The sequence below is a fragment of the Diabrotica virgifera genome, chromosome 5, assembly GCF_917563875.1.
Source record: "Diabrotica virgifera virgifera chromosome 5, PGI_DIABVI_V3a".
Lineage (NCBI taxonomy): Eukaryota > Metazoa > Arthropoda > Insecta > Coleoptera > Chrysomelidae > Diabrotica > Diabrotica virgifera.
The window spans coordinates 36,852,533-36,879,582 of record NC_065447.1 but is presented as its reverse complement, the minus strand read 5'-3'; the positions used below and the strand labels follow the sequence as shown (position 1 = coordinate 36,879,582).

Below are 27,050 nucleotides of genomic sequence, written 5' to 3'. Positions count from 1 at the left end.
TCTTTTGATAAAACTTCAAAAATACTTGATATACCTACGTAAAAAATGATAGAGTACCAAATTTTAGTTTTTTTTAGCAAAAAATTTTTCTTTTTTTATTATTTTTGTCGGTTAAAAAATATCCAAGATAGAAACGTCTAAAACCTAAATTTTACTGCGAGAACCATGTATAACGGGGCCCTTTAACCTTTTTTATTAAAAAAAACGGGATTAAAAAGATTAAATTTAATATGACTTTATTGTGCTTGAAATTACCTTTCAAATGGTTTTTGGATGAACCTGATAAAGTTAACGGAGTTATTCAAAAATCAATCAAAACATTTTTTTGTATAAATTTTGACGCCATCAACTGCTTCAGAAGCTCATTTGATAGATATTCCTGAGTACTTTGGTCTAGAAATTATATGTTTTAAAAAACATCGTTTTTCCCGTTATTTAAGCATGAATAATTAGATTTAAGTATTTAAGTACCTACCCGCAGAAAAAAATAGACATTCAATTACATACCTATAATTCACTTTGAATAAATATTAGAAGGGTTTTCAAGTAAGGAATTTATTCTGTTTATTATTAGTTTCAATTTTGGTAATGACCCCCACTGCGGCTCAGTGGTAAGAGCGTGTCTACCTTTGGATCGAAAGGTCCGAATGGTCGTTAGTTCGAATCTCACCAGGGTCAGAGATTTTTATAGATTATATTTATATATTTTATAGATTATAAATTAATAAATGAAAATAGTTTCTCTCCTTGAGGGATCGGTTTGGAGGGGTTTAAAGGAACAAAACCCCCATAAAGTTTTAATGGGGTGTCCACATTTCACTATAATTTTTTCTTTAGATGCTACTGCTATAAAAATGCCACATGTCCATTTTCAATAAAAAAAGCTGTAATAGTTTTCGATATATTGGAAAAAAACGATTTTCATTTTGTAACTTCAAAGGGCTGTAACTTTTTTATGTGCACATTTGCACTAAGGTAAGTTAGGTTCAATCGAACTATTTTTGGTCCCAGAATATGTGATTAAATTTATAACCTGTATTTTTGTTACACCCTGTATAGTATACGAAGCGAATACGTTCGATAACGAAGCGAAGGATCAAAAATCAAGGTCCTAAAGAAGTATAACTTCAAAAATAAAAAAAAATAATACTTGTGCAAGGATAGAGTAGAACAACTATATTATCGGACTTCATGCAACGTTGCCAATTTTCTCATTTCACACCTTGTTAGGTTTAGGCTTTAGGTAGGGCTTGTGGTCACGTGGTCTAAGTTGAGCGAACTCCGCAAGCGCAAACTGCAAACGCAGGCGCAGGTTGTTTGTTGTTTTTGTGTTTGTCATTTGTCATTTGTCATTGGATTGGATATTAGGATATTGGATGTAGATGTAAGTAATGTAAAATAGTAAAATTATTGGAATTTGGAATACATACATAAAATCAAGTGAAATCAAATGGAAATGAAAGTAAAACAAGAAATTATCGAGGAAACGTGTAAAATAGAAATAAAGGATAATGATTTTTTGGATTTGAATGATGCTCTTTTGGATGGCTTTAAATGTGAAATTCAGGATGAATCCAAAAGGGAAAGTACTCATGGCACATATTATTACGATTCTTTAGACTTGAAGAAAAGTCCCATAAATACAGAAATAGAGCAACATGGAAATGAACTTCTTGGCCCATTTGAAGAAGACCAAAAAACTGAAATAGGTTAGTAACAATATATATTTTAAGTACCTATTGAGAAGGGGGACAAGTAGGAATAATTTTTCAAAATGTTATGGGTTATGGTTGATTTGAATGTGTTGAGGCAGTAGGATTAACCCTTATAACCATCTATAGATGGTGTTCACTTTTTTCTAGTAAAACCCAGAATTGTCAATACTTGTAGCTTACACATTGTGTGCCACGCTGTAATCGGGATATAGTCTCAGGGCAAGAAGGCAATATGTGGTATATGAAAAATGAGCGACATGGCCCCTGGCAAAATATCTGTGTATCTCATATTATATGAGCTACTTGGCACGCAATGTGTTAACATCTTCGCTGCGATTACAAAAATTCAATTATTATGTTTATGTTTACCAGTTGTAATTGACTGGTACTGTAGAATTCTGTATTTAGATACACCAGTCACCTGGGTCGCTGACGTTTCCCCAACTGTCACCAATACGACTAAATTCAGGCGTAACTTTGATACGAGAATTATAAAAAAAAATATGCATTGAAATCCGGATCCCATAATTCGTTAAGCGTGGATAAAGTGAGTACAAAGACATACATATTTGTTTCTTTGTAATTACAGCTTCAATTTACCGTACACTCTGCTGATAAGGTAGAGTCGTGTTGGAGAAAAGTCGCACGCCCCAATCGCCTATATGACTGGTAGTTCTTAAGAAATGTAAGTGTATGTAAATGTCTGTGTAAATTTTTAAAGATTTATGTGTAGTAATAGTTTTATACATACAAGAAATACACAAACTTGTTGGAAACTATCAGTACTAGACTTCCATATGGTAAAGCAAAAACTGAAACTTTTAAGAAGTGCATATAATATTTTCAAATAAAATAAAACCAAAACTGTTATTGAAAACAAAATATGTACATAGTTTTCATAAAATATAAAAACAACAAAAAAATGCTTTTGTTAGCAAGTATAAGTTTTAAATTTTTTGCATTGTGCTTAAAATTAAAACATGCTAAACATACAGCAGGTTTGCTCGACCCTTATAACTAAACTAAATTGGGACTTACAAATGAAATTAATTAACCCACCAGATGAATGCATCTGGGGAATCACACAATGAAAAATAAATAATTTTTATGTGTTACTTACTACTTGAATACAACTGGTACTAAATTATCCCTCTATTAGATAGATCTCTTTAAGACAAGAATAGGTACATATGTTAGTTTTTACCAACGCGTTTCGTTTGTTACTTGCCAGATGGAAATACATGTAGGTATTTATTTTTAGCCATAATTTGTACAAACGTAGTTACCAGTCTTTTTCAGCTAGTGGCGCAGTGAATGTGTTAAATATATATATACACAATCCTGTTACTCCGTGAAGGACCATAGGGCACCCACCAAGCTTCTCCATTCCCCTCTATTTCTGGCCATGGTTGCTATTTCTCCCCAGGTTTTCTTCATACTTTTGTGTCTTCTTCAATGGTACTCCTCCATGTTTTGGTCGGCCGTCCTCTGCTTCTTTGTCCTACTGCACTCCATTTGATTGCTTGTTTTGTTATGTCTGCATTTTCTTTCCTCAGGGTGTGTCCCAGCCAGTTCCATCTTTTCCTCTTTATTGTTGTTCTGATGGGTTCTTGTTTGGTTTTCTTCCATAGTGCTACATTTGTTATGGTATTGGGCCAATATACCTTTAGAATTTTATGTAGACATCTATTTACAAAAACTTGGATTTTATTTACATTTCCGTCAGTTATTGCCCATGTTTCACTCCCATAAAGTAACACAGTTTTCACGTTACTATTAAATAGTCTTATTTTATTATTTTGGCTAATCTGTGTTGATCTCCATATATATTTATTTATCCTACAATAAATAAATAAATAATTAAAATATTTGCGGGGGTTCCAAAGGCATGTTGTGCTTTTCGTATTCTCTGTTTAATATCTGCACCTTTTGCACTGACTATACTGCCTAGGTAGCAAAATTCTTGAACCTGTTTTATTTCTTGTTGGTTGATGTATAGTTTGTCACAGTTAGATACTCCTATTCTTCATCTCTACTGTCTTGTTTGTGTTAATTTTAAGACCCACTTTTGCGATTTTACCTCTAGCTTCCTTAACATGCTCTTCATAATATCATCTATTGTGTTCGCTACGAAACAGATATCATCTGCGTATTCCATATCTGCTAGTTTCTTGTTCTGGAGATAGTTCCAAGGGATCCCGTTTTTTCTTTCAATGGTTTTTTCCAGTATACGGTTAAGACATATATTAAAGAGCAAAGGTGACAGTATGCAACCTTGTTTTAAACCTACTTTTATTGTTATTTTATCTGTTATTTGCACCTGACATGTTGTTTGCTGATACATCATTTTGATGATTCCAATGATCTTAGGCCGCACCTACGTTGGATCCGTTTTTCTCCGATCAGATCAGAGCTGATATTGACTGATTTTCCGGTGAGGGTGCCTACATTGGTTCCGTTAACTTCCGACCACCGACAATGATGAAGAGGTGTGATGTGTTGGCTGTTGTTGGAAAACAACGTTCTAAGACATAGAAAAAAACGTAGATGGATGCATAAATTTAATAAACACAGATCTTCATGAGAATTTAATATAAACAAAAATCTACGTAACTATCCTGATAAATTTAAAATCCTATTTCCTATTTTTTCGTCACAAGAATGTAAAATAATTCATGAGAAAAGAAAAAATACATTGATTTATCAAAAACTATGTAGCGTTGTGTTGGCACATATTAAAAAATATTCTGATATAAAAAGATATAGTAACACATAATAGGTAGTATAATTATATTTCCGGTTTTATCTAAGATTATTTTCGGCAATTTCAAAGACACATTATAGTACCCCTTACAATTTTATAACCAAAGTGAAATTGACCATCGCAATAAAACTATTTACCTAGAGGCACAGAATAGGGAACAATAATTGTTTCCTATTATGTGCTAGAGGTATTAAATTTTCTACCTGTGTAAATAAAGAGATTTTGTAACCATTATATTCAAGACAACATTATAAAATATCTACCTTGTAGAGATACATATTACAAAATTAAATATTAAGATTTGGATGCTATTTATTGTTGATTTATTTCATGAAATAGTTAAAACAAAAAATTCAATTATTTTATATGCAAAAACCGGAATGAAACCAAACACTTCTCGATGAGAATAGGAGAAGCTACTCCCGACGTTGGCCGATATCGGATCGGAGAAAAACGGATCTAATGTAGGCACCCCCATTTAATACTATGGGTTTATTTTTTATTCCGATGTCGGATCGGAGAAAAACGGATCCAGTGTAGGTGCGGCCTTAGTTGTATATTGACGTGAACTGTCCACAGTTCCTCAAAGAATACAACAGGCATATAGGTGGTGTTGATCTTATGGGCAGGTACAACATTTCACTGAAAACTCAAATTCCCATGTTACGGATATTTTATTACCTGTCTAGGTAATACCAGTCCCAACACAATATGTCTAGGACCGGGCCAAACTCACTTTGGTCACCAGATGATGTGCGATATGATGGTATACCTAGATCATAATCCTGGTAGGTAGGCATCAGGGTCCCCGTAACCGGGCGTGCGACGCACGCAGCGCAACCGCAAAAGGGCGCCAAACCAAAGGTTTGGTAAATACAAAATATTTATTTTAATTGAGATAATCATTTTTTATACAATTTTTTTATGAACACCTAGAGAAATCTCAAAAATCAAATATTGTGTTATTACTGAAAAAATAATTAAAATCTTATTTTCTATTCTGTGTTAATAATTTCTATTATTATTGTATTTTTAAAACAATATAATATTATACACATACGGCTCAGAAACCTGGACACTCACTAAAAGAGAGGAAACATTGCTAGCCACCTTTGAAAGAAAAATCTTGCGACACATATATAAGGGCACAAAAGAAAAGGGAATTTGGCGAAGAAGGTACAACTTTGAACTATACGAAATATACCAGGATCCGGATATCATAACATTCATTAAAATAGGACGGCTGCGTTGGATGGGACATGTAGAAAGAATGGAAGAAGGCGAAATACCAAACAAAATATTCAAAGAGATGCTAGTAGGAAAAAGAACAAGAGGAAGACCGAAGCTGAGATATTTAGAACAAATAGAAAATGATACAAAAACCTTAAAAATAAAAAACGAGAAAGAAAGCACGAAACAGATCAGAGTGTAGAAGAATCCTGGAACAGGCCAAGACCCAGAAAGGGCTGTCGAGCCAATGATGATGATGATGATAATATTATATATCCGAATACCTATTTTGCAGTATCTGTAAATGATAAAATTATTGTCTTCTAAATTAAAAAATAATATTTTGGGTATGCTGCATAGTCCCAAATATTATTCAATAATTATGGACTGTACTTCAGATTCAAGTCATACAAAACAAATAAGTCTAATTTTGCGTTACCTATACAGTGTGTCCACGGATGGGGCGAGCAAGATAAAAAACTTTTTTATTTTCAATTTTAGCAAAAAATGTCATTCTTGATAAAAAGTTTTGCTTGTTCTAAAACCCCATAAAACGAAATAAAATTTTTAAGTTTTTCAAAACCTGCTTAATTTTGTAGCCAATTTTATATAAATACCTATAAATTTTGGCACTAAGTTCGAAATTGTGACAATAATCTAGTGTTGCTAAGCTACAATGAAGCTTAGTAACTGTCAACTCCGGTAAATAATTTGTGAATTGTCATTTTTTTCGACAATGTTAAGCGTTCAACAAAGACTTCAATATAACGTGGAAAATAGAATATTGTAGTGAAAGAAGCGGTCATTCATAAGTTTTTTACCAATGATTGCATAAAAGTCAAGGTTCATGTCATAATCACAATATTGTAAGGTGTGAATAAATTTTGGTTTGAAGGGATGAATGTTGTTTTGCTCGAATATTTTCTGTAAGTGATTTTTGTTAAAGCCAACTTCCGCTGTTCTTTTTCGTAAACCTACCTTTGAATTTTCCCTTACTGACTACATCATAGCTAGGGCAGTAATGATCGTAAGGGTTTTTTAATGCGGGCGATATTATAGTGGTAATTACGTTGTTGTCAGATCTTCCGTAGTAAAAATAATCTTAAAAATCACCTCTCAATTAGCATCCCAAATGAAATTAATCAGAAGCGCTTCATAAGTTACTTTACTTGTTTATTGTTTATACAGTGTGTCCATGTCCATGGATGGGGTGCCCAAGATAAAAAACTTTTTTATTTTAAATTTTAGCAAAAAATGTCATTCTTGATAAAAAGTTTTGCTTGTTCTAAAACCCCATAAAACGAAATAAAATTTCAAGTTTTTTAAAACCTGCTTAATTTTGTAGCCAATTTTATTGGCAATTGGCAATTTTGGCACTAAGTTCGAAATCGTAACAATAATCTGGTGTTGCTAAGCTACAATGTAGCTTAGTAACTGTCAACCCCGGTAAATAATTTGTGAATTGTCATTTTTTTTGGAACAAAAACTTGTTCAACAAAAACTTCAATATAACGTGGAAAATAGAAGATTGTAGTGAAAGAAGCGGTCATAGTCACAATATTGTAAGGTGTGAATAAATTTTGGTTCGAAGGGTTGAATGTTGTTTTGCTCGAATATTTTCTGTAAGTGATTTTTGTTAAAGCCAACTTCAGCTGCTCTTTTTCGTAAACTTAACTTTTTATTTTCCCTTACTGACTACATTGTAGCTTGGGCAGTAGCTGCATGATCGTCCTCATTATACATTGCTTTCGATCTTTTTCTGTTTTCAACAGATCCTGTCTCATTGAATTTCTGTATCAGTTTCTTCAATCCATTCCGCGTAACGAGTACATTTTTCGCGATATTTTTCATTGAACATTTCAATCGCATGTCGGTACGAAACAGCTCCAATTCCATAACACTTTACAATATAAATTCTTTGTTGGATGGTTAACATTATCTTATCAAAAAAGAATGACAATTTGGAAATTATTTATCGGAGTTGACAGTTATTCAGCTACATTCTAGCTGAGCAACACTAGATTATTGTTAAGATTTTGAATTTAGTGCAAAAATTTATAAAGCTTTACACAAAATTAAGCAGGTTTTGTAAAACTTGAATTTTAATTCGTTTTATGGGGTTTTAGAACAAGAAAAACTTTTTATAAAGAACATTTTTCGCTAAAATTGAAAATAAAAAAGATTTTCCTCTTGGGCACCCTATCCGTGGACACACTGTATAATACTTATTAACACTAGAAGCACCAGATCGGTCATTTTGACTGCTTTCTATTTTTGACCCTCTGTATTGATTTTATGCCAAATTGCAAACAAAATGTGACAACTGTCAGATTTAACTAAAATGTCATGTCACTAAAATGTATATTATCACGGACTTACCTTTTTTTCTATCATTTGTGACGCACTGAAAAATGCTCATGAAAAAAAGCATATGTATTACTTATTCCTAGTTGTTTTAGAAAGTTGATAATTTAGGACTTTTCCTAGATCTACTTGAGGATTATAATTCCTCCTTTACAGGTACTTAGTTTACTCCTTTACTGATACACAATTTTTTGTTTTTTTATAAGCTACACTTTTTCTAAGAATATTTTTTCGATAAAATATTTACTTTTTGAGTTATTTGCGGAAAACCGTCTGAAAACGTAGTTTTTTGTCGAAAAATAAACATTTTCAATCGCAAATATCTCGAAAAGTATTGACTTACATAAAAGACTCTATAGAACGAGAGTTGCTTATAATCAGTCAATTTATCCATTTCCGGGCTTATCTGGAACGTATGTTTTTTCACCCTCGAGAAGGGATGACTGTCACCCCTCAAGTAAAAGCAACCAACGGCACAAATTCAACTTTGAAGTGGAGGGTAAATAGAACCTAAATCCAAATTTTCATGCAATTCGTTATGGAATTTACTTAATACTCAACTATAAATTATTATTTTTGTTAAGTGTTAGAATAAACAAATGGATGGAGTCTTTCTTCATGGGCGGACCACTTCTCCGAACCATTAGGTCGTATACACTCTTACCTAAGATTGCATAAAAGTATCATGTTACATATGAATGTGAGAACAGTGTTAGTTCTGTTTTTGGTATTCAGTCTGTTAGAATATTTTGTAAAGGAAGCATCTTAATTTCTTTGTATATTATTGTAATAATACGGTTCGGTTAAAATAAAAATAGTTTTTATCTTTTATTTGTGCCTTTTATTATCTTATATTTCTAATAGGTTACGGGCCCAATCACCTATTAGCTGACCTGTACAGTGAAACTTGGATAATTCGAACCTCAGGGGACATTAAAAAATAAATCTACAAAACAAGGATTACCTACAAAACATCTGCAAATGATAAATATCAGTAGTTGATCAACAAAAAAACAGTAGTTGATCATTTTTATCGCTTGGAGAGGTTTTTGTTCCTATTATTGCCCGAGTTTTGTCAACCTAAAAAAATTGGCTAACAAAATACCAAAAATACCAATTAAAACATTTGCAAGCTATAAAAAAGACCTACTTTATTTTTTTCCAAATAGATCCGAAATTTTTAGCTGCTTTTTAGAATTTCGCTTCTCAGTAATGACAAAAGATTCTAAGGTATTCAGAAAAGATAGCAGAAAAGTTCGAATTATCCAAAATATAATTCGAATTATTCACGACTTTTTACCATTACATACTTATATAGGAAATGCTAGGGACCAGAAAAAAAATTCGAATTATAGAAGATTTCGAATTATGGAAGTTCGAATTAAGCAGGTTTTACTGTATTAAGATAATAATTAAAAGTGTACATTCGCGAAATGGCGGAAAGTGCGAAATGTAACGTCGAAAAGTTGAACGGTCAGAACTATTAGTCGTCGAGTTAGTGAAAATGTTGCTCATCAATGCTGATCTATGGGAAATAGTTTCGAAGGAGTTACCATTAGAAGCAGACCGAAGCAGTTTCTGGAAAAAACAAAATAATAAGGCTTTGTCAACTATAGCCTTACTCCTTATTTGTTGACGGTAATCAGTTAGTGTATATCCGGAACAAGGAATTCGCGCGCGACGCGTGGGTAGCGCTAAGGGCGCTAAGATCAGAAATCAAGTTTGTCTAGTATGGTGATTTTATTAAAGAAAATCTGTAGGCTATCGCTAGAGGAGAATGGTGATATGGAAACACACATTGGTTTATTCTTAGAATCGTTGAATAAATTGGCCGCTTTGGGGGAGGAAATTAAGGACAGGTTCGCAGCAGGAATTTTGCTGGGAAGTCTTCCAGACTCATACAGTTTTTTGATTACAGCGCTGGAAAGTAGGCCATCGAATGAATTTACTCTAGAATTTGTCACGAGTAAATTAATCGATGAGTACAGGAGACGTCAGGGAGCTTTGGGAAGAAATCGGTAGGAGTCAGTGATGAAATCAGTACACAAGGGCAACAAAAATAACGGTACTGCAAGCGCAGAAGTAAAGCAGTGTTATTTTTGTAACAAGAAGGTCCATTTTAAACGAGATTGTTTTAAGTACAAAGCGTTTAAAAAGGAAAAGGCCAATAAAGTCACTGAAGGTACTGATGATGCATGTTTTATGGTCAATTATAGCTCAAGGGACGGAAAAGGGGATTCTGCTTCGTGGTATGTGGACTCAGTAGCTTCGAGTTACATGGTTAATTATAAAGGATTCTATACCCAATTTGACGGTAGCAGAAAGGGCGTTGTAAGTTTGGCGGAGAAAGGGCAATACTCCGAGGTTTAGGGTATAGGGACAAGACTTATTGAATGTGTGACTGGATCGGGAGTGGAAAATTTAAAAATCGACAATGTGTTGTATGTGCCGGGATTAGACTCAAATCTACTTTCGGTTAAAAAGCTAACAAGTGCGGGACATAATGTGCAGTTCGATAAAAACGAGTGTAAAATCGTTTTTCGCGGAAAAGTGATCGCAAGTGCGATGTCTTCACCCGACTTATACAAGCTTTCAACTGTGGACCATGGACTGAGTGTTTTGGAGCACTTAGCAACTGTCAACATACATGGCATAGACGGTTTGAACACAGGGAGATGAATGCACTCAAACACTTAATAGAAAAGAAAATGGCAGTCGAGATTGATATGACAGACTGTAGGATTAGGGAAACTTGTGAATGCTGTATGAAAAGTAAATTTTTACGTAAGAGTTTTTCGAAATTTTTCAGAACAATACATTTAATATGCTTGACTTATTGCATACGGATATTTGTGGTCCCATGAAGACTGTTTCTCCAGGGGTAAACGTTACATTTTAACATTGATGATTTTTCTAAATATGCAACTATATATTTATTAAATCATAAAAATGAAACGGTAAAATATATAAAAGAGTTTGTAGAATTTATGAGTAATCAGTTAGGTAGGGTTCCAAAAGTAACTAGGTCAGGTAGGAGTGGCGAGTCCGTAAATAATAATTTAAAGGAATTTTTAAAGGGTAAGAGTATAAAAATTCAATATACAGCCGGGTACTATCCAGAACAAAACGGGGGTGCAGAGAGAAGAGATAGGTCGCTAGTTGAAATGGCTAGGTGCATGCTAATCGATGCGGGTTTAGCAAAGAGATTTTGGGGGGAAGCGATAGTGACAGCCAATTATTTGCAAAATTGATTACCTACTAAGTCGAAAGAAAAAACGCCCTATGAATTGTGGCACAAAGTAACACCGAATGTGTCGAATTTGCAAATATTTGGGTCTAAGGTTTATAGTCACATTCCCAAAGAAAAAATGGAGGATAAATTCGATCCAAAAGGTGAGTCACTGGTATTTGTAGGTTATGCTGATGAATCGAAAGCATGTAGATTGTTAAATGTAGATACAGGACGTATTACAATTAGCCGTAGTGTGGCGTTTTCCAAGAGAAATATATGCGTCGAGAAAAAGAAGGCAAAAAGTGAGGAAATATCCATTGGGTCCATGATGGAACAGGAGAAAATAGGGCCAAATGACGTAGAAGACAGAGAGGTTGCAAATTTTGAGAACACGGAGGAAATAGAAAATTCTACGGACACATCTAACACGTGTGAGAGCTTAAGTTGGGAACAATCCCATGATGATGACGGTGATTCTAACTATCAATTAGATACAGATCTCGATATAGAGAATTCAGGTGATCGTAGATCTAGCAGAGTAAATAAAGGTGTTCCACCTGAGTGCAACATAGCAAAGTTGACAGAACTCCAAGAAGTAGAACCTAGAAACTTTAAAGAAGTGATAGTGAATAATGGAAGCAAGCTATGGAAGAGGAAATCACGTCATTAAGGAAAAGTAAAACTTGGGATTTACTACAAGCACCAAAGGGAAAAAATATAGTCTCATGTAAATGGTTATTCAAGTTAAAAACAGGCGAAGATCAAAACTCGAAGAAGTACAAAGCACGGCTGGTAGCAAGGGGTTTTAGCCAAAAATTCGGCGTAGACTACGATGAAGTGTTCGCTCCGGTTGCGCGGCAAGCTACTCTTCGAATTTTATTAACAGAGGCATGGAGTAAAAAACTCATAGTAAGGCATATAGATGCAAAAACAGCCTTTCTAAATGGAGGACTGTCAGAAGAAATTTTTATGAAACAGCCTAAGGGATTTGGAGAAAAGGATACAAGTTTTGTTTGCAAGTTAAATAAAAGTTTATATGGTTTAAAACAATCTGCCAGAACTTGGAACCAAAAACTTGATGAAGTTTTATCTAAAAAAAAATTTTGTAAAAGCAATATTGATACATGTTTATATATCAAGGTAATAAATAATGAAAGGGTTTACGTACTTATATACGTGGATGACATTTTAATATCAACAAAGTATACACAGGTAAATGATACATTTGAAGAAAATCTAAAATGTAATTTTGAAATAACGAGTTTGGGATTATTACAAAATTATCTAGGTATGAAGATTGAAAGGTGCGATCAAGGGATACATAGTTTAAATCAAGCAGTTATATTGACAAAAAGAGAGTTAAAGAAAACTAAATATAAAAAGCGTATTTTAGGACAACAAGGAACAGATACGGCTATGCAGACGTTGACTGGGCAGAAGACAAAGGGAACAGAAAATCAAATAGCGGGTATATATTTTTATTACGGGGTTCGCCTATAAATTTTGGATGTAGAAAACAGACTTGCGTGTCTCTATCATCAACTGAAGCAGAATACATAGCATTGGCTGAAGGATGTCAGGAAGCAATTTGGTTAAAACAGGTTATAAAGGAATTTGTGGGTTTAGAGTCGGAATTAGTTATATACGAAGACAATCAAAGCTGTCTAAAACGTTTAGCAGATGACAAATTCAGTAATCGGACAAAACATATCGATACAAAGTACCATTTCGTAAAGGAATTGCACGAAAAAGGCGTTGTTAACTTTACGTATTGTCCTACCGAAGATATGATATAGTATTTTTACTACAAAAGCTATATTACGTAGGTCAAAATTTTTGACGTAAGAGAACTGTCAAAACATTAGAATGTGACTTTTCATTATTGCCATGTTTATTATAAGTGATGTTTATTATAAGCCATGTTTATTATAAGCCATATAATAATGTGACTTTTCATTATTGCCATGTTTATTATAAACATGGCAATAATGAAAAGTCACATTCTAATGTTTTGACACGTACGTAATATCGCTTTTGTAGTAAAAATACTATAGCTGATATGTTGACTAAGCCGCTGAATAGGGATAAGTTAGAGTGCTTAAGTAGTAAAGGGGGTCTGTTTGACTAATTCAAAAATAATTTTAGTTGCGAGGGGATGTTGGAATTTATTTAATACTCAACTATAAATTATTATTTTTGTTAAGTGTTAGAATAAACACATGGAGTCTTTCTTCATGGGCAGGCCACTTCTCCGAACCATTAGGTCGTATACACTCTTATCTTATAAGTTTGCATAAAAGTATGATCTTACATATTATGAATGTGAGAACAGTGTTAGATATGTTTTTGGTATTCAGTCTGTTAGAATATTTTGTAAAGGAAGCATCTTAATTCCTTTGTATATTATTGTAATAATACGGTTCGGTTAAAATAAAAATAATTTTTATCTTTTATTTGTACCTTTTATTATCTTATATTTCTAATAATTCGGAGTTGTCCCTAAGAATTACACTCCAAAACGGTTATTTATTGGACTATTTGTATTTTAGGTTATCTCCAAGATGAAAACAAATTGGAAATTGAAGATTCATCTTATCAAGCAAATGATACGACTCGGCACACTCAAGGGAAAACGTTAAATAAAAATACGAAAGTTGTGAGGCGAAGAAGACCATATAAGTGTGAAATTTGTTTTAAGCAGTTTACTACATCAAGTAATTTACAAACACATTCGAATGTGCATACTGAAGAAAAACCCTACAAGTGTGAAATTTGTGAAAGCCAATTTAATAGAGCATATGATTTGAAAATACATTTGAGAATACACACTGGAGAAAAACCCTACGAGTGTGAAATTTGTGAAAAACAGTTTAATGGAGCATATGATTTGAAACAACATTTGAGAGTACATACTGGAGAAAAACCCTACAAGTGTAAAATTTGTTTTAAGCCATTTAATCGAGCAGGTAATTTGAAGGTACATTTGAGAGTACATACTGGAGAAAAGCCCTACAAGTGTGAAATTTGTTTTAAGCAATTTAGTACATCAAGTAATTTATTAACACATTCGAGTGTGCATGCTGAGGAAAAACCCTACAAGTGTGAAATTTGTGAAAACCAGTTTAATAGAGCATGTGATTTGAAAATACATTTGAGAGTACATACTGGAGAAAAACCCTACAAGTGTGAAATTTGTTTTAAGCCATTTAATGGAGCAGGTAATTTGAAGGCACATTTGAGAGTACATACTGGAGAAAAACCCTACAAGTGTGAAATTTGTTTTAAGCAATTTAGTACATCAAGTAATTTATTAACACATTCGAGTGTGCATGCTGAAGAAAAACCCTACAAGTGTGAAATTTGTAAAAACCAGTTTAATAGAGCATGTGATTTGAAAATACATTTGAGACTACATACTGGAGAAAAACCCTACAAGTGTGAAATTTGTGAAAAACAGTTTAATAGAGCATATGATTTGAAAACACATTTGAGAATACATACTGGAGAAAAGCCCTACAAGTGTGAAATTTGTTTTAAGCAATTTAGTAGAGCAAGTGATTTGAAAACACATTTGAGAATACACACTGGAGAAAAACCCTACAAGTGTGAAATTTGTTTTAAGCTATTTAATCAAGCAGGTAATTTGAATGCACATTTGAGAGTACATACTGGAGAAAAACCCTAAAAGTGTGAAATTTGTGAAAAACGGAGAGCATATGATTTGAAAGCATATTTGAGAGTACATACTGGAGAAAAACCCTACAAGTGTGAAATTTGTTTTAAGCAATTTAGTAGAGCAAGTGATTTGAAAACACATTTGAGAATACACTCTGGAGAAAATCCCTACAAGTGTGAAATTTGTGAAAAACAGTGTAGTAGAGCAAGAGATTTGAAATCACATTTAAGAATTCACACTGGAGAAAAACCCTACAAGTGTGAAATTTGTAAAAAAACAGTTTAGTAGAGCAAGAGATTTGAAAACTCATTTGAGAATCCACACTGGAGAAAAACCCTTCAAATGTGAAATTTGTTTTAAGCAGTTTAGTCAAAAAAATAATTTGAAAGGCCACTTGATAGTGCATACTTAAGAAAAACATTATATTTGCTTTTAGCAGTTTTCTATGAAAAGTAACTCGAAATCACATTTGAGATTCCACACATATGAAAAATTTCTTTTAAGTCATTTTGATGTAGTCTATGGTTTGAAACAACACACAAGAAGTCAAAATTGGACTAAAACAGAAATGGCACCTAAAGAAGAAATATGGATGTTGGTGTACGATTGTACAAATCAGATTTTATCTTTTTGAGTGTTTGTGACAAATAGACTTAGGACTTTCAATTTTAGGAACAGTGTCAGTATCTTACAGATGTTCAAAAACTTGTTTTAAATCAGGTGAAAAACTACTTTTGTGATAATGTAATATAGAATTACATAATGTCAAAGCATTTTATTTATACAGAGAATAATAACTAATTTCAAAGTTTAGGATTTATATAGATCCGGAAAGAAGAGCATTTGGTTCTCAAAGAGCCGATTTTTTTGTTAAATTACTTAACTTGAAGAACAGGAAAATAAAATGGATATTTTAGTACAAACAAAATCAAACATTTAATTAATTACAAAACTTATATTCATAACATTTTAACAGTGGCGGATCCAGGGGAGGGCGATTGCCCCCCTCCCTCTCAAACCAAGTGATTTATTTTTTTTTATTATATACAGTGCGCTGGAATAAGTGTTACCCCCTATTAACTTATTTATTTTTAGCACGTAAGCAAAACGCTCGGACAGCCGATTTTTAAAATAATCATAGTATATTATAGCATCAATGTTTTGAACTTAGCGCGATTCCTCTTCAGGTGACGGGCATAACTTTGTTTTCTTTTTAATGGGAAAGTACATAATTGACACCTCATTTAAAAGCTTTTGAAATAGTGATTACAATAATGTATAATACTTTAATCCTTTTTGAGAGCGTAGGCGCAAAATTTGGGTTGAATTCTTTTTAAATACATTAATTTTTTTCGAATTTTAAGAAAACTATTAAGTATTTTTGAAAAATTTAAACGCAAAATGCAATATTAGGTACATTAAGTACTACCTCTGGGGCTGCTCCGCTATTAGTTTTATTAAATGAGGAAGGTCCAAAATCCACATTTGAAGAAACTATTAATCTTTTTAGCATTTTAGTTATAGTCGGTTCGCTAAACTCAGACACAACTGGCTAGTGAATTTCCTAGGTAATTCTTTCATTTTTTGGCAAAATTACTAACTATTTAGTAATTTTTTTTGCCAATTTTACGAAATTGTTAAAATTACTTACTAAAATCACTAGCCAGTTGTGTCCGAGTTTAGCGAACCGACTATACCATTCATATATCAACATCTGAAGCATAACGCTGTTTTTCGATATTAAAACTAATTAAAACATTCCTTAGAAATACAATGCAAGAAGAACAACTAGGTGCTTTAGGTATGCTATTTGCAAATAGCATTTTGTAAATGGCATTGATAATTTTAATAATAGTCATTGAAAACTTTGCAACCAAAGAAAGAAAATGATGGACTTATATATCGTAAACTTTAAAAGTGATATTACACAACTTTGTGCATGTGTGTAAATAATGAAATAGGTAGTATTATTTTTATAATTTTGTAAATAGAGACTAAATCGTAATAACAAACTTAGTAGCAGTAAATACTGGTGGTAAGTTGAGTTTTTTATGGTTAATTAATTTACGGAACTGTTTTGATAAATTTTTGAAAATTTTAGGCACCCCAGAAATAATAGATACCTACATAAGGTTAAAAGTATCCCCGTCAGTTTTTTAAAAAAATTTTTAACAATATCATGAACCTGTCACTAAAATTTTTGGCGGCTGTCCTATTTCTGGTACTACTTTCTGAAATTAAGTGGTACTAGCCGCCACTGGTTAAACCACCTTATGCTTAGCAATAGGAAATCTGTATAATACACCGTCACTGTTGTAAAGAAGAAAGTGCAAGCAGCACTAAATACAGATTACTGTAGGTAATCCTTCAAGGCAAAGTATTCGGAAAGCGAGTAATTGGGAGAAGAGGATTATCATGGTTAAAGAACCTGAGGAAAGGGTTCTGCACAACAACAACTAATCTATTTAAAGCATCCATTAATAAAATAAATAGCCAAAATTCGAAACAAATAGGCATCAAACTAAGAAGAATGATAAATCAACGAATATAGACAATTTGGTATATTTATGTACAGTTCTTACCTGATGCTGGTAAAAGTAAGCCTCAAATTGGTAACTCAAAGCTAGAAATGCACTTAACAATAGTGTATTAAAACCACTTTTACTACATTCTAAATAAATATATTTACTAACAAATTATCAGTAAATATAAATAGGGAAATCCCTCTAATTGGCTGTATACCATAGCAAAAATACTGTAGAAGTAAAAAAGGCTTCCTATTGTAGCTGATATATTATTTATATGTACCAGCTACAAAAGGAAGTATTTTTTACTTCTACAATACCTATGTCAGTAAATTTTTTTACCGTCGTAAGTATTATTACGGTATCCATATTTCTCACAAATAAAACAGAAAATATTAAGACAAAAATCAAATCACCGACCAACGAAAATCGTAATACCCTGTATATTGTACAATTAAGCCTTAGGTATAGAAAGTTTCTTTCGTAATTAGTGAATCGCATTCGGGTAAAGACATTCCCAGAAAAAAAGAAACAATATATTGGTTTTTCTACCGGCTAGTTAGATAAACAAATTTTGTAAACAGAATTTGATGTGGAACTTTCTATTGTACGAAAAAAGACTAGAATTAGATAAGCTAGAATGAATTGTTCTAGCAGAATTCTAGAAAAAGACTAGAATGTTTAGTGAATTGTTATCGAGTGTAGCTAATTATCTTTTTTCCTGAGAAATTGAAAATGTTTAATTTGTCTTTATAGTCGAGGAAATGAAGCTGAAAAAAATGGCAAAACCTCGCAATTTTTTCGTCCAGCATCGATTTGTACAGAAATTTGGGTTTAGGCTCATTACACCCTCTAGTTCATTTTCTATATTGAGCCGCTGTACGCTTTTGGTTTTTTAAGGGTGAAAACTACCCCTAGTTGTAAAAAATTATAAAATAACATTTTAAACTTTAATATTGTCAACATTTGGTTCTTATTAGTAACATAATGATTATTTTATGCTTTAAGATATACTATCATAATATTTCAACCCTTAAAACCACCCTTGTTGGAGCTATATATGAAAAGTTTGCTTATCCTAAAAGAATAATTTCGGCTTGCATCGATTTACATAAAAATTTGGGATTAGGATCATCTCACACTGTACTTCATATTCTATATCATGCTTAAGGGCGTTGATTATTTTTAGGGGTGTAAGCTACCCCTTATTGTCCAAAATTATATAAAAACATTGAAAACTTTAATATGGGTAAAATTTGCTTTTGATTGGTTAATAATGATTGTTTTATACTTTATCATATAATATCATAATATTTCAACCCTTAAAAACCACCCTTAATAACATTATAGTTTTTATAAGTAGATATTTTAATAGATAATAATATAATAATAATAATAATAAAGACTTTTTATTCATTTGGTATGTAAAACAAATAAGCATATAGTTACAGCACATTGAAGAATATAGAACAAAAGCAAAAAAGTTAAACCCTATTGGGATAACATCTGGCGAAGTCTAGCTAAAGCTACTCTTACTTAACCAAATGTTAAGTGCCGGCGCAAATTGATCCTAAGCGAACACAACCTGGCACCGGCGGGGTGCGTAGAGAGTTCTGCGCATCCTATATCAGTGAATACAGTGCCAGGTCTACACATGCGAACGTTTGTCATCGAAACACAGTTTTCTGGTGTCGTGGGACGCGTGACTCAATTCTCAGATGTGGTTTTGGTTTCGAGATGGACGTAGAGAAGCTAATAGAACTCGTTCGGAATTACCAGTCTGATTTTTGCATGAGAGTTTAATGAAAGGGTAACAAATCAATTGGAAGTTCTGTCCGACAAAATACATGGGACGTTTTCGTAGTATGACGTTCCAAATTTTTAACCTGTTCCACAATTAAAACTTCCCCTGTTTCAGTGTTCCCGTACATCAAAGTTTGTCTGACGAGACACCGTTAAGCTATTAACAAATTTTCAGCTTGCTATTAATCAACTTTTTGTTGGTACGCGGGATCCAGGCCTAGAAATACAATGTCACAAATGATGGCGTAATCCCTTTTCTGTAGGTATAAAAATTTTGTAAATATCATTCATTTCTTAAATCTACACAACATTATCATTAAAAATGATTCATTACTAAAAACAGTTAAGCACATCTGTGAATATCGCATATCCTCAAATAAAATGTGTCATCATACCGGGCTTGTTCATGCTTAAAAACAAAATATGTAGACGAGATATAAATATATGTAATAGGTAAGCAGTTTTTGCAACGACAATCAAATCACAATCAGTGTTGTTTATAATAATAGTATCGGCATCGGCTGATAAAATAATTAGTTTTTAGCAAAGTTCGCACCTTTCGGGACACTGACGTACATAAAAGCAAATTTGTTAATTGTTGAGAAAACGTAGGCATTTAAAGTTTTAAAAGGTACAAATGAGATGCAAATTACAAGAGGAAGTAGAAATCTATTGTCCACAGTCCTAGTTATTAGGATTTTAGGATTAGAATTTTTCTTAAACATCACCTCAAAGTTTCCTTTTCTTTATTCATTCTTCTCAAGACCTCGACGTTTGTGACTCTCTCTGTCCATGATATTCTCAAGATTCTGCGATACATCCACAGTTCAAATGCCTCTAATTTTTAGGTATCAATCTTTTTCAGCGTCCTTGACTCCATTCCGTAGAACAGCACAGAAAGTACGTAACATCTCATCAGGCGAAGTTTCATTTCAAGGCTCAAATCTTCCACAGAACACTCTCTTCATTTTAGTGAATATGGATCTTGCTTTTTCTATTCTTATTTTGATTTCTGCTGAGCTATCGTTGTCTTCATTTATAAAAGTGCCTAAATATTTCTATTTGCTAACTCGATCGATAATTTCATTGTGTAAATATAAATTTTGGACATTTCGTGTTGATTTCGATATTACCATAAATTTAGTTTTTTTATGTTCAAAGATAGTCCATATTCTTCGCTGCAGTCGCTGCTATCTTATTCACCAATGTCTGTAGCTCTTCAAGTGTTTCTATCAGAACGGTGTCGTCGGCAAATCTCAGATTGTTTAATCTAACACCATTTATTTTAATACCTATGGATTGCTCAGAGAGTGTTCTATTCATTACGTCTTCGAAATAGAGATTAAACAGGGTTGGTGACAGTATATACCCTTGTCTCACACCTCGCTATATTTCAATTTCTTCAGTGGTATTATTCTCTACTCTCACTACTGCTTTCTGATTATAGTACATATTTGCTATTAGTCGGATATCTCGTTTATCTAAATTCTTTTCTACCAGGAGTCTGATTAGATGATCATGCCGCACTTTATCAAAGGCCTTGTTATAATCTATGAAACACATCAGATACAGGTACATCAGTATTTTGTAATCAGTATTTTGTACTCAGTATCTACCACTGAGACCCGGTATCAAAAGTAACTGTTACACGTCCGCATTGATTTTGCCCGTCCCTCTATTCGTTGCAGAGACAGCCAACGGTTGGGTTTTGTTGTGAACAATATGCGGTGCGCTAGAAAAATAACTACACAGGTCACCCGTCCCGCCGGTGCCAGGTTGTGCTCGCTTAGGTTCAATTTGCGCCGGCACTAATCCCCGGCGCTTCTAATTAATCTAAAAATAAACCTAAACTAACTAATTAAAAAGGAACCTAACTTACAAAAAAAGGTGGGGAAAAAAACTAAATATTAACCAAGTACTCAAAAAAAAATATTTTTTTTCAAACTCATCATTGGGAAAAAAATTCTTTCAAAACAGCCCAACCAAAAATATGTCCATGAAGCTCAATGCACAACACAATTGTTAAGCAATGTTATTGTTTATCAAAAAGATATAAACGAAATTTATACTTGAATTGATTAATTGAATATAGTTTAATATTATGAGGAATTGAATTATACAGCTTTACTGCGTTGTAGGTAAAACTCCTTTGGAACCAGGCTGATCTGTGTTGTGGCATTGTGAAAGTGTCTTTCAATCTCACGTCTCGCATATGGATTTCCTTTCTTCGGACGAGCTTTTGTTTAAGGATAGTGGAGGTGTTTGGCATCAGAAGTAACTTGTGAATAAAGTTACCCAGATGATATGTGCTTCTATTTTTCATATTAAGCCAACCGCATTCTTTTATTTTATGTGAAATGTGGTCGTATTTTCTAATCCCGTAAATCAGTCTACAACAGGAGTTTTGCATTTTCTGTATCCTATTCTTCTCCGCCTCCAGTAGACATGGCATAAAAATAAAATCACCATAAGAGTAATGAGACAGGACAAGGCTCTCACAAAGAAGCTTTTTTAAGTCTTTACTTAAAATGTGACGATTCATAAAAATGAGTTTCAATGATGAAAAAGCTTTTTTGTTAATGTTTTTGACATGTTCCTGAAATCTTAAATTTTCGTCAAATATAATTCCAAGGTAGGTTTCTAGCTGAGGCTGTGAATGGTAAACTAACATGATCGATTTTTATGCTTGAATTGTTTTTTACAAGTTGACGTTGGACTTCATTTGCGATACATAATAGTTTTGATTTGGTGGAATTAAGTTTTAAGTTGTGTTCGTCAGAGAGTTCTTTTATTATTTCAAGATCAGAATTAATTTTATCCAAAGCATTAAATAAATCTTCTTTATCGAAACTAAGGTACAATTGAGTGTCGTCAGCGTAAGCAACTATGCTGCAGTATTGTAAAGAGTTAATAATATCAGTAGTGTAAATTAAAAACAATAATGGAGAAAGAATTGACCCTTGGGGTACACCTGAAAGAATATTTATTGGGGTAGATTGTTTGTTATCTACAGATATTTTTTGTGTTCTATTTAATAAAAAAGATTGTATTAGGTTTACAGACTCTGCCTCAAACCCATAGTATTGCAATTTTGAACATAACAACTCATGGTCTACGGTATCGAACGCTTTGGAGAAATCTAAAAGAACGAGCAGACTTATTTGACCTTTATCAGATGCTCTAAGGATCTCATCCATAACCGTTACCAAAGCAGTAGCTGTGCTATAGTTTTTCCGGAATCCACATTGTTTATCAGACAGTATTTTATTGTTTGTAAAGTAAAGATATATTTGATCATATAGAATCCTTTCCAATACCTTGGAAAGGGCTGGAAGTATACTTATAATTCGTAAATCAGAGAAAGTCTGAGGATTGTTGTTTTTGGCTAATGGTTTACCAATAGCCATTTTCCATAAATAGGGAAAATATGTTTTTTCTATACAAGAGTTTACTATATGGAGAATATAAATATCTATGAAGGGGCTACAAAGTTGAAGCATTTTCGCTGATATGTTATCTACTCCGCAAGAGTTTGTTTTAATGGAATGCAATGCCAAGTTGATGCTATTCAGTGAGGTGAGCGAAAAAGCGAAATTTAGATTATTATTAAATTTGTTACTATTGTAAAATTGTACTTTATTTTTACCCTTATTAGAAACATTGGACAAATATTGTTCAAAATACTTATTAATAGCTTCGGGGTCAGCTAATTTAGGAGGAAGATCGTAGTTTTTATTAGTTCGAACATTTAAATTTTTTATTGCATTCCAAGTTTTATTCGAATTTTTTTCATAACATATATTTTCTAAGTAGTTCTTTTTGGCAGTTCTAGTTAAGTTTACAACTCTATTTCTTAGTAGTTTATAATTATCTCTATCTTCCTGATCCTTACTTTTTTTAAATTTTTGCAACGCCTTTGATCTCTGCTTCTGCAAAAGTCTAATATCATCCGTCAACCAAGGTGCTTTATTTTTTGTTACTCGACATCTTTTATAAGGGGCATGAACACCAAAAAGTTCAATTAATAGTGTGTTAAAGTATTCGATCTTTTTGTCAATATTTGATATTCTAAAAATGTTATTCCAGTTAAGTTCGATTAAACCATTATAAAATTGTTGATAATTAAGATTTTTGAAGCAGCGATATTCTATAAATTTAGGTGGTGGTTTATGTGATTTAAGATTAAGCGTTAGATACACAAGATTGTGATCAGAAATATTATCTGTAGGAAGAGTACCTTGGTTAACAACAACGTCCGGACAATTTACAAAAACAGGATCAATAAGTGTGCTCGTTGTCCTTGTTATGCGGGTGGGTTCATTAAGAATTTGCAGTAGACCATAAGACTCAAAACAGTTTAAAATAGGAGAGTTTAAATTGAAAAAATTTATGTTTAAATCTCCCAGAATAACGATTTGATCAAAGATAGGACAAATATATGAAAAAATATTATCAAAATCAGATATAAAAGAGTTAGAATTTGAGTTAGGCGGTCTATAAATAGAACGCACCAACCACAATTTGTTTCATATTAAGTGAAATTTGAAGAAACAAGTACTCCAAAATTGGATTTATTTGAAAGCTGAAATTTATAACTTGCGTTTGTAATGTATTTCTTATGTAAGCACCTACACCACCCCCTCTAGTTTGCCTATCCGCTCTAAAAAAATTATAACCATCAATTTTTATAGTGTTACTATCGATGTTAGAAGAAAGCCAAGTTTCTGTTATTAGTACTACATCATAATCTTGACTACGAATTAAATTTGAAAGCTCATTGAAGCTTGGGAGTAATGACCTAATATTAATATGTGCAAATTTCATAATATAATTTTACTAATCAACTCAAGAATAACAAAAAGGAGAAATCATGATAAGCTAATGTTCAGTTCTGTTTTGTACATCTTGCTGCACGGAGAAACGTTAAGTAGGTAAAACTTTATTGTTGCAAGGTGTAAGAAACTTGATAAACATAAACTACAATCAACACTGCTGCGCAATTCAGCCACACAAAATACACAATTCGGATGGGCTTAGCTCCAAAAGAATTAAGAAGAACTAAAGAGTACTTGGTTTTAAGTGTGTTTACGTCTTAAAAGAATAAAAAAAACTGCAATATAAAAAAGAAATATAAAACAACAGATCGCACTGTCCCTTATAGCACAATTAGCGGTTTTCCAAAATAGTATATAATAATAAATAAACCCAACATAAGTAATACAGACCAATATAAATATACTAAAAACAGGCAATTATGTTACGAATTATTTTGCAGATCGAACAAATGAGTTTTAATAATGTAGTGATGCAAAAAAATGTTATTTATAAATATTCACGTACAGACCTTGATGGTATTATAATCCAAACTTATACTCTATGGCACATCACTCGCGTACACCAATAGGGCTTTTCATTCACAGTCATTTGTTTCGAGCTTCTGTCATGTGTCACATAATATTAATATATCTACGTCATACGTTATTGGTATCTACAATAATACAAGCCAAAGACGTATGACGTAGATATATTAATATTATGTGACACATGACAGAAGCTCGAAACAATTGACAGTCGATGAAAAGCCCTATTTACGCACACAAATATTTAGCCACCATTGTTGTTTATATTGTTTTAGTTGCGATAAACATCAAGTTCTGGAAATTTGCGAATTAGTTTTTTCGATCCGACAGAATCTGAAATATATACCAGTCCATTATACGACCATGCCGAATTTTTAAATAATTCCCTAGCACTTTTATAGATTTCTAAATTTTCTTTTGTGAGTAGCTCCGTAATTAACATTTTGGAACCTTTCAGGCGCCTTTTGTTTTGAAATACCATGTCTTTAGTGTGTCGTGACACAAACTGAACACATATTGGATCGTGTTTGTCCACCTGGGCGGTTTTTTTTTGAGAATCGATAGCAGTAATTTAAATCAGATTTAGATAAATTTATATTTATATTTTTAAATACATTTAAAACTGTAGAATAAATATCTTTGGACTTATCTTTAGGCACTCCGTGAAGAACAAGGGAATTCAGGTTTTGTTTTCTTTCAGCTTCTGCCATGTAGTCTACAGTGGATGACAGTTTACTCTTGACCTCATTTAATTCTTTAACCAGGTTGTCCAAGGATGATTTCATGCTATCTTGGAATGCATTTAAGCGGGCTAAGAAATTATCGCTATTTTCTTGATCGGAGGTTTGTAAATTCTGAGGATCACTTTTGAATTGTACAAATTCTTGTCGTAATAGGTAGTTCAAGTCCGCCATTTAATTCTGATGACAGATTGTCAACACGAGCACTGAGATCTTTCATCGTCAAATTCTTGTTTGCCATACTCTTTACCAGTTTAACTGCAGTTACTCTTGCACTAGACACCAACTATAGCACTTAATATTACCACTTTTTTGATTAAAACGGGCTTTAACTTTGAAAAATAGTAGTTTTTTGAAACACCGAACAGAATGATGCCTACTCAGTATACAGCGCCATCTTCTCTCTCCTCTATACAGAATCAGATTTACAGATCTATACAGAAAAAAAAAGAATTACAAAAACATTTATTTACACAAAAATACGAATTTACAAATATGTACAAATACAAATTCAAATAGTTTTTTAGTCATCTTCCAGTATACGAACCGGTTCTGTGTATTATACATACATTGAAAATTATCCATAAGCGGACTATCCGAATTTTTCTAAAAAAAAATTCGTTTTATAAACATAGCTTCTTCATTTTTGGCGATAAAAAGTTTTTTCAAAAATAACTTTATAGGATTTTTTAAGAGTTATAAGACTGTGAAAACTAAATTCCGTAAGATCCCTTAGTTTTTAATTAGGGTGGGTTTAAAGGGCTCGAATAAGGGGGTGTTTGCTCGTAAATAGAGGTTTTAAACAGCCATATCTCGCTAACTGTTCATTGTAATAAAAATCTATGTACAAGGGAATTTTAGTTGTTATAAAAGCTACAATTTAGTAGTCTATAATTTTTTTCGTATCCAGTTTTTCGAAAATATTTTGAAGTAAAAGGTAAAAAATGGGAAATTCCAAAAAATTAATTTTTCTTTAAACTCCAATTTTTCTAAAATTAGGCCTTATAAATAGGTCAAACTTCTTGGGTGTATTGATAATACAAACATAAAAGGAATTACAGAAAGGTAAAGATCAATCTTTAATTATGAGGGTAGTTAGGGGGTTGTTTTCACTGATTTTTTCATAGAGAAAAGCAGGTACCGACCTTTTTTTGATCATAGTCGCTTAATTTTCAGGCTAGAAACTTTTTATTATTTTTTTCTAACTGTATACTTGAAAAAAGGTTATTTAAGTTTTCCTCGAAAAATGCAAATTTTTTCCGTTATTTTACTTTGAATGTTTCACATTATGCATTTGACGAAAAAAGCTAACTTTTAACATGCCGTATCTCGGTTTGTATTGGTCTTAAAGATATTACAAAAAAAGAATTTGGTTTGTGTTACTAAAAGATACAATTTTTATATCTACAGTTTTTTTTGATTAAATGCATATTTTTCGAGGTATTCTCAAAAACCCTCTAAAAAAGTCGATTTTTTCATCGAAAAACTGTTACTTTCAAGCACGAATAACTCGAAAAATATTAGTTTTACGAAGAAAATGTAAAAAACATTTTTTTCTTATAATTAATTTTTACATCGATTTACATGGTTAGAATGTAATTAAAAATCCCCGCCCCCGAGATGGGGTGGCAACCACCCCCA

General features: G+C 32.6%; 1 protein-coding gene across 2 annotated transcripts; it reads left to right on the top strand.

The window, feature by feature from the left end:
• Positions 1-1,343: 1,343 nt before the first annotated feature.
• Positions 1,344-15,745, top strand: LOC114334916 (zinc finger protein 239-like). 2 transcript variants are annotated; one of them, XM_050652400.1, is made up of 3 exons: positions 1,344-1,709; positions 13,855-14,282; positions 14,535-15,745. In XM_050652400.1, the coding sequence occupies exons 1-3, from the start codon at positions 1,451-1,453 to the stop codon at positions 14,988-14,990; spliced, it is 1,143 nt and encodes a 380-aa protein (XP_050508357.1). In that variant the 5' UTR covers positions 1,344-1,450; the 3' UTR covers positions 14,991-15,745. The 2 variants fall into 2 exon arrangements, with proteins under 2 accessions (XP_050508357.1, XP_028140854.2); XM_028285053.2 differs by having other exon boundaries at positions 13,855-15,745.
• The last annotated feature ends 11,305 nt before the right edge of the window (positions 15,746-27,050 follow it).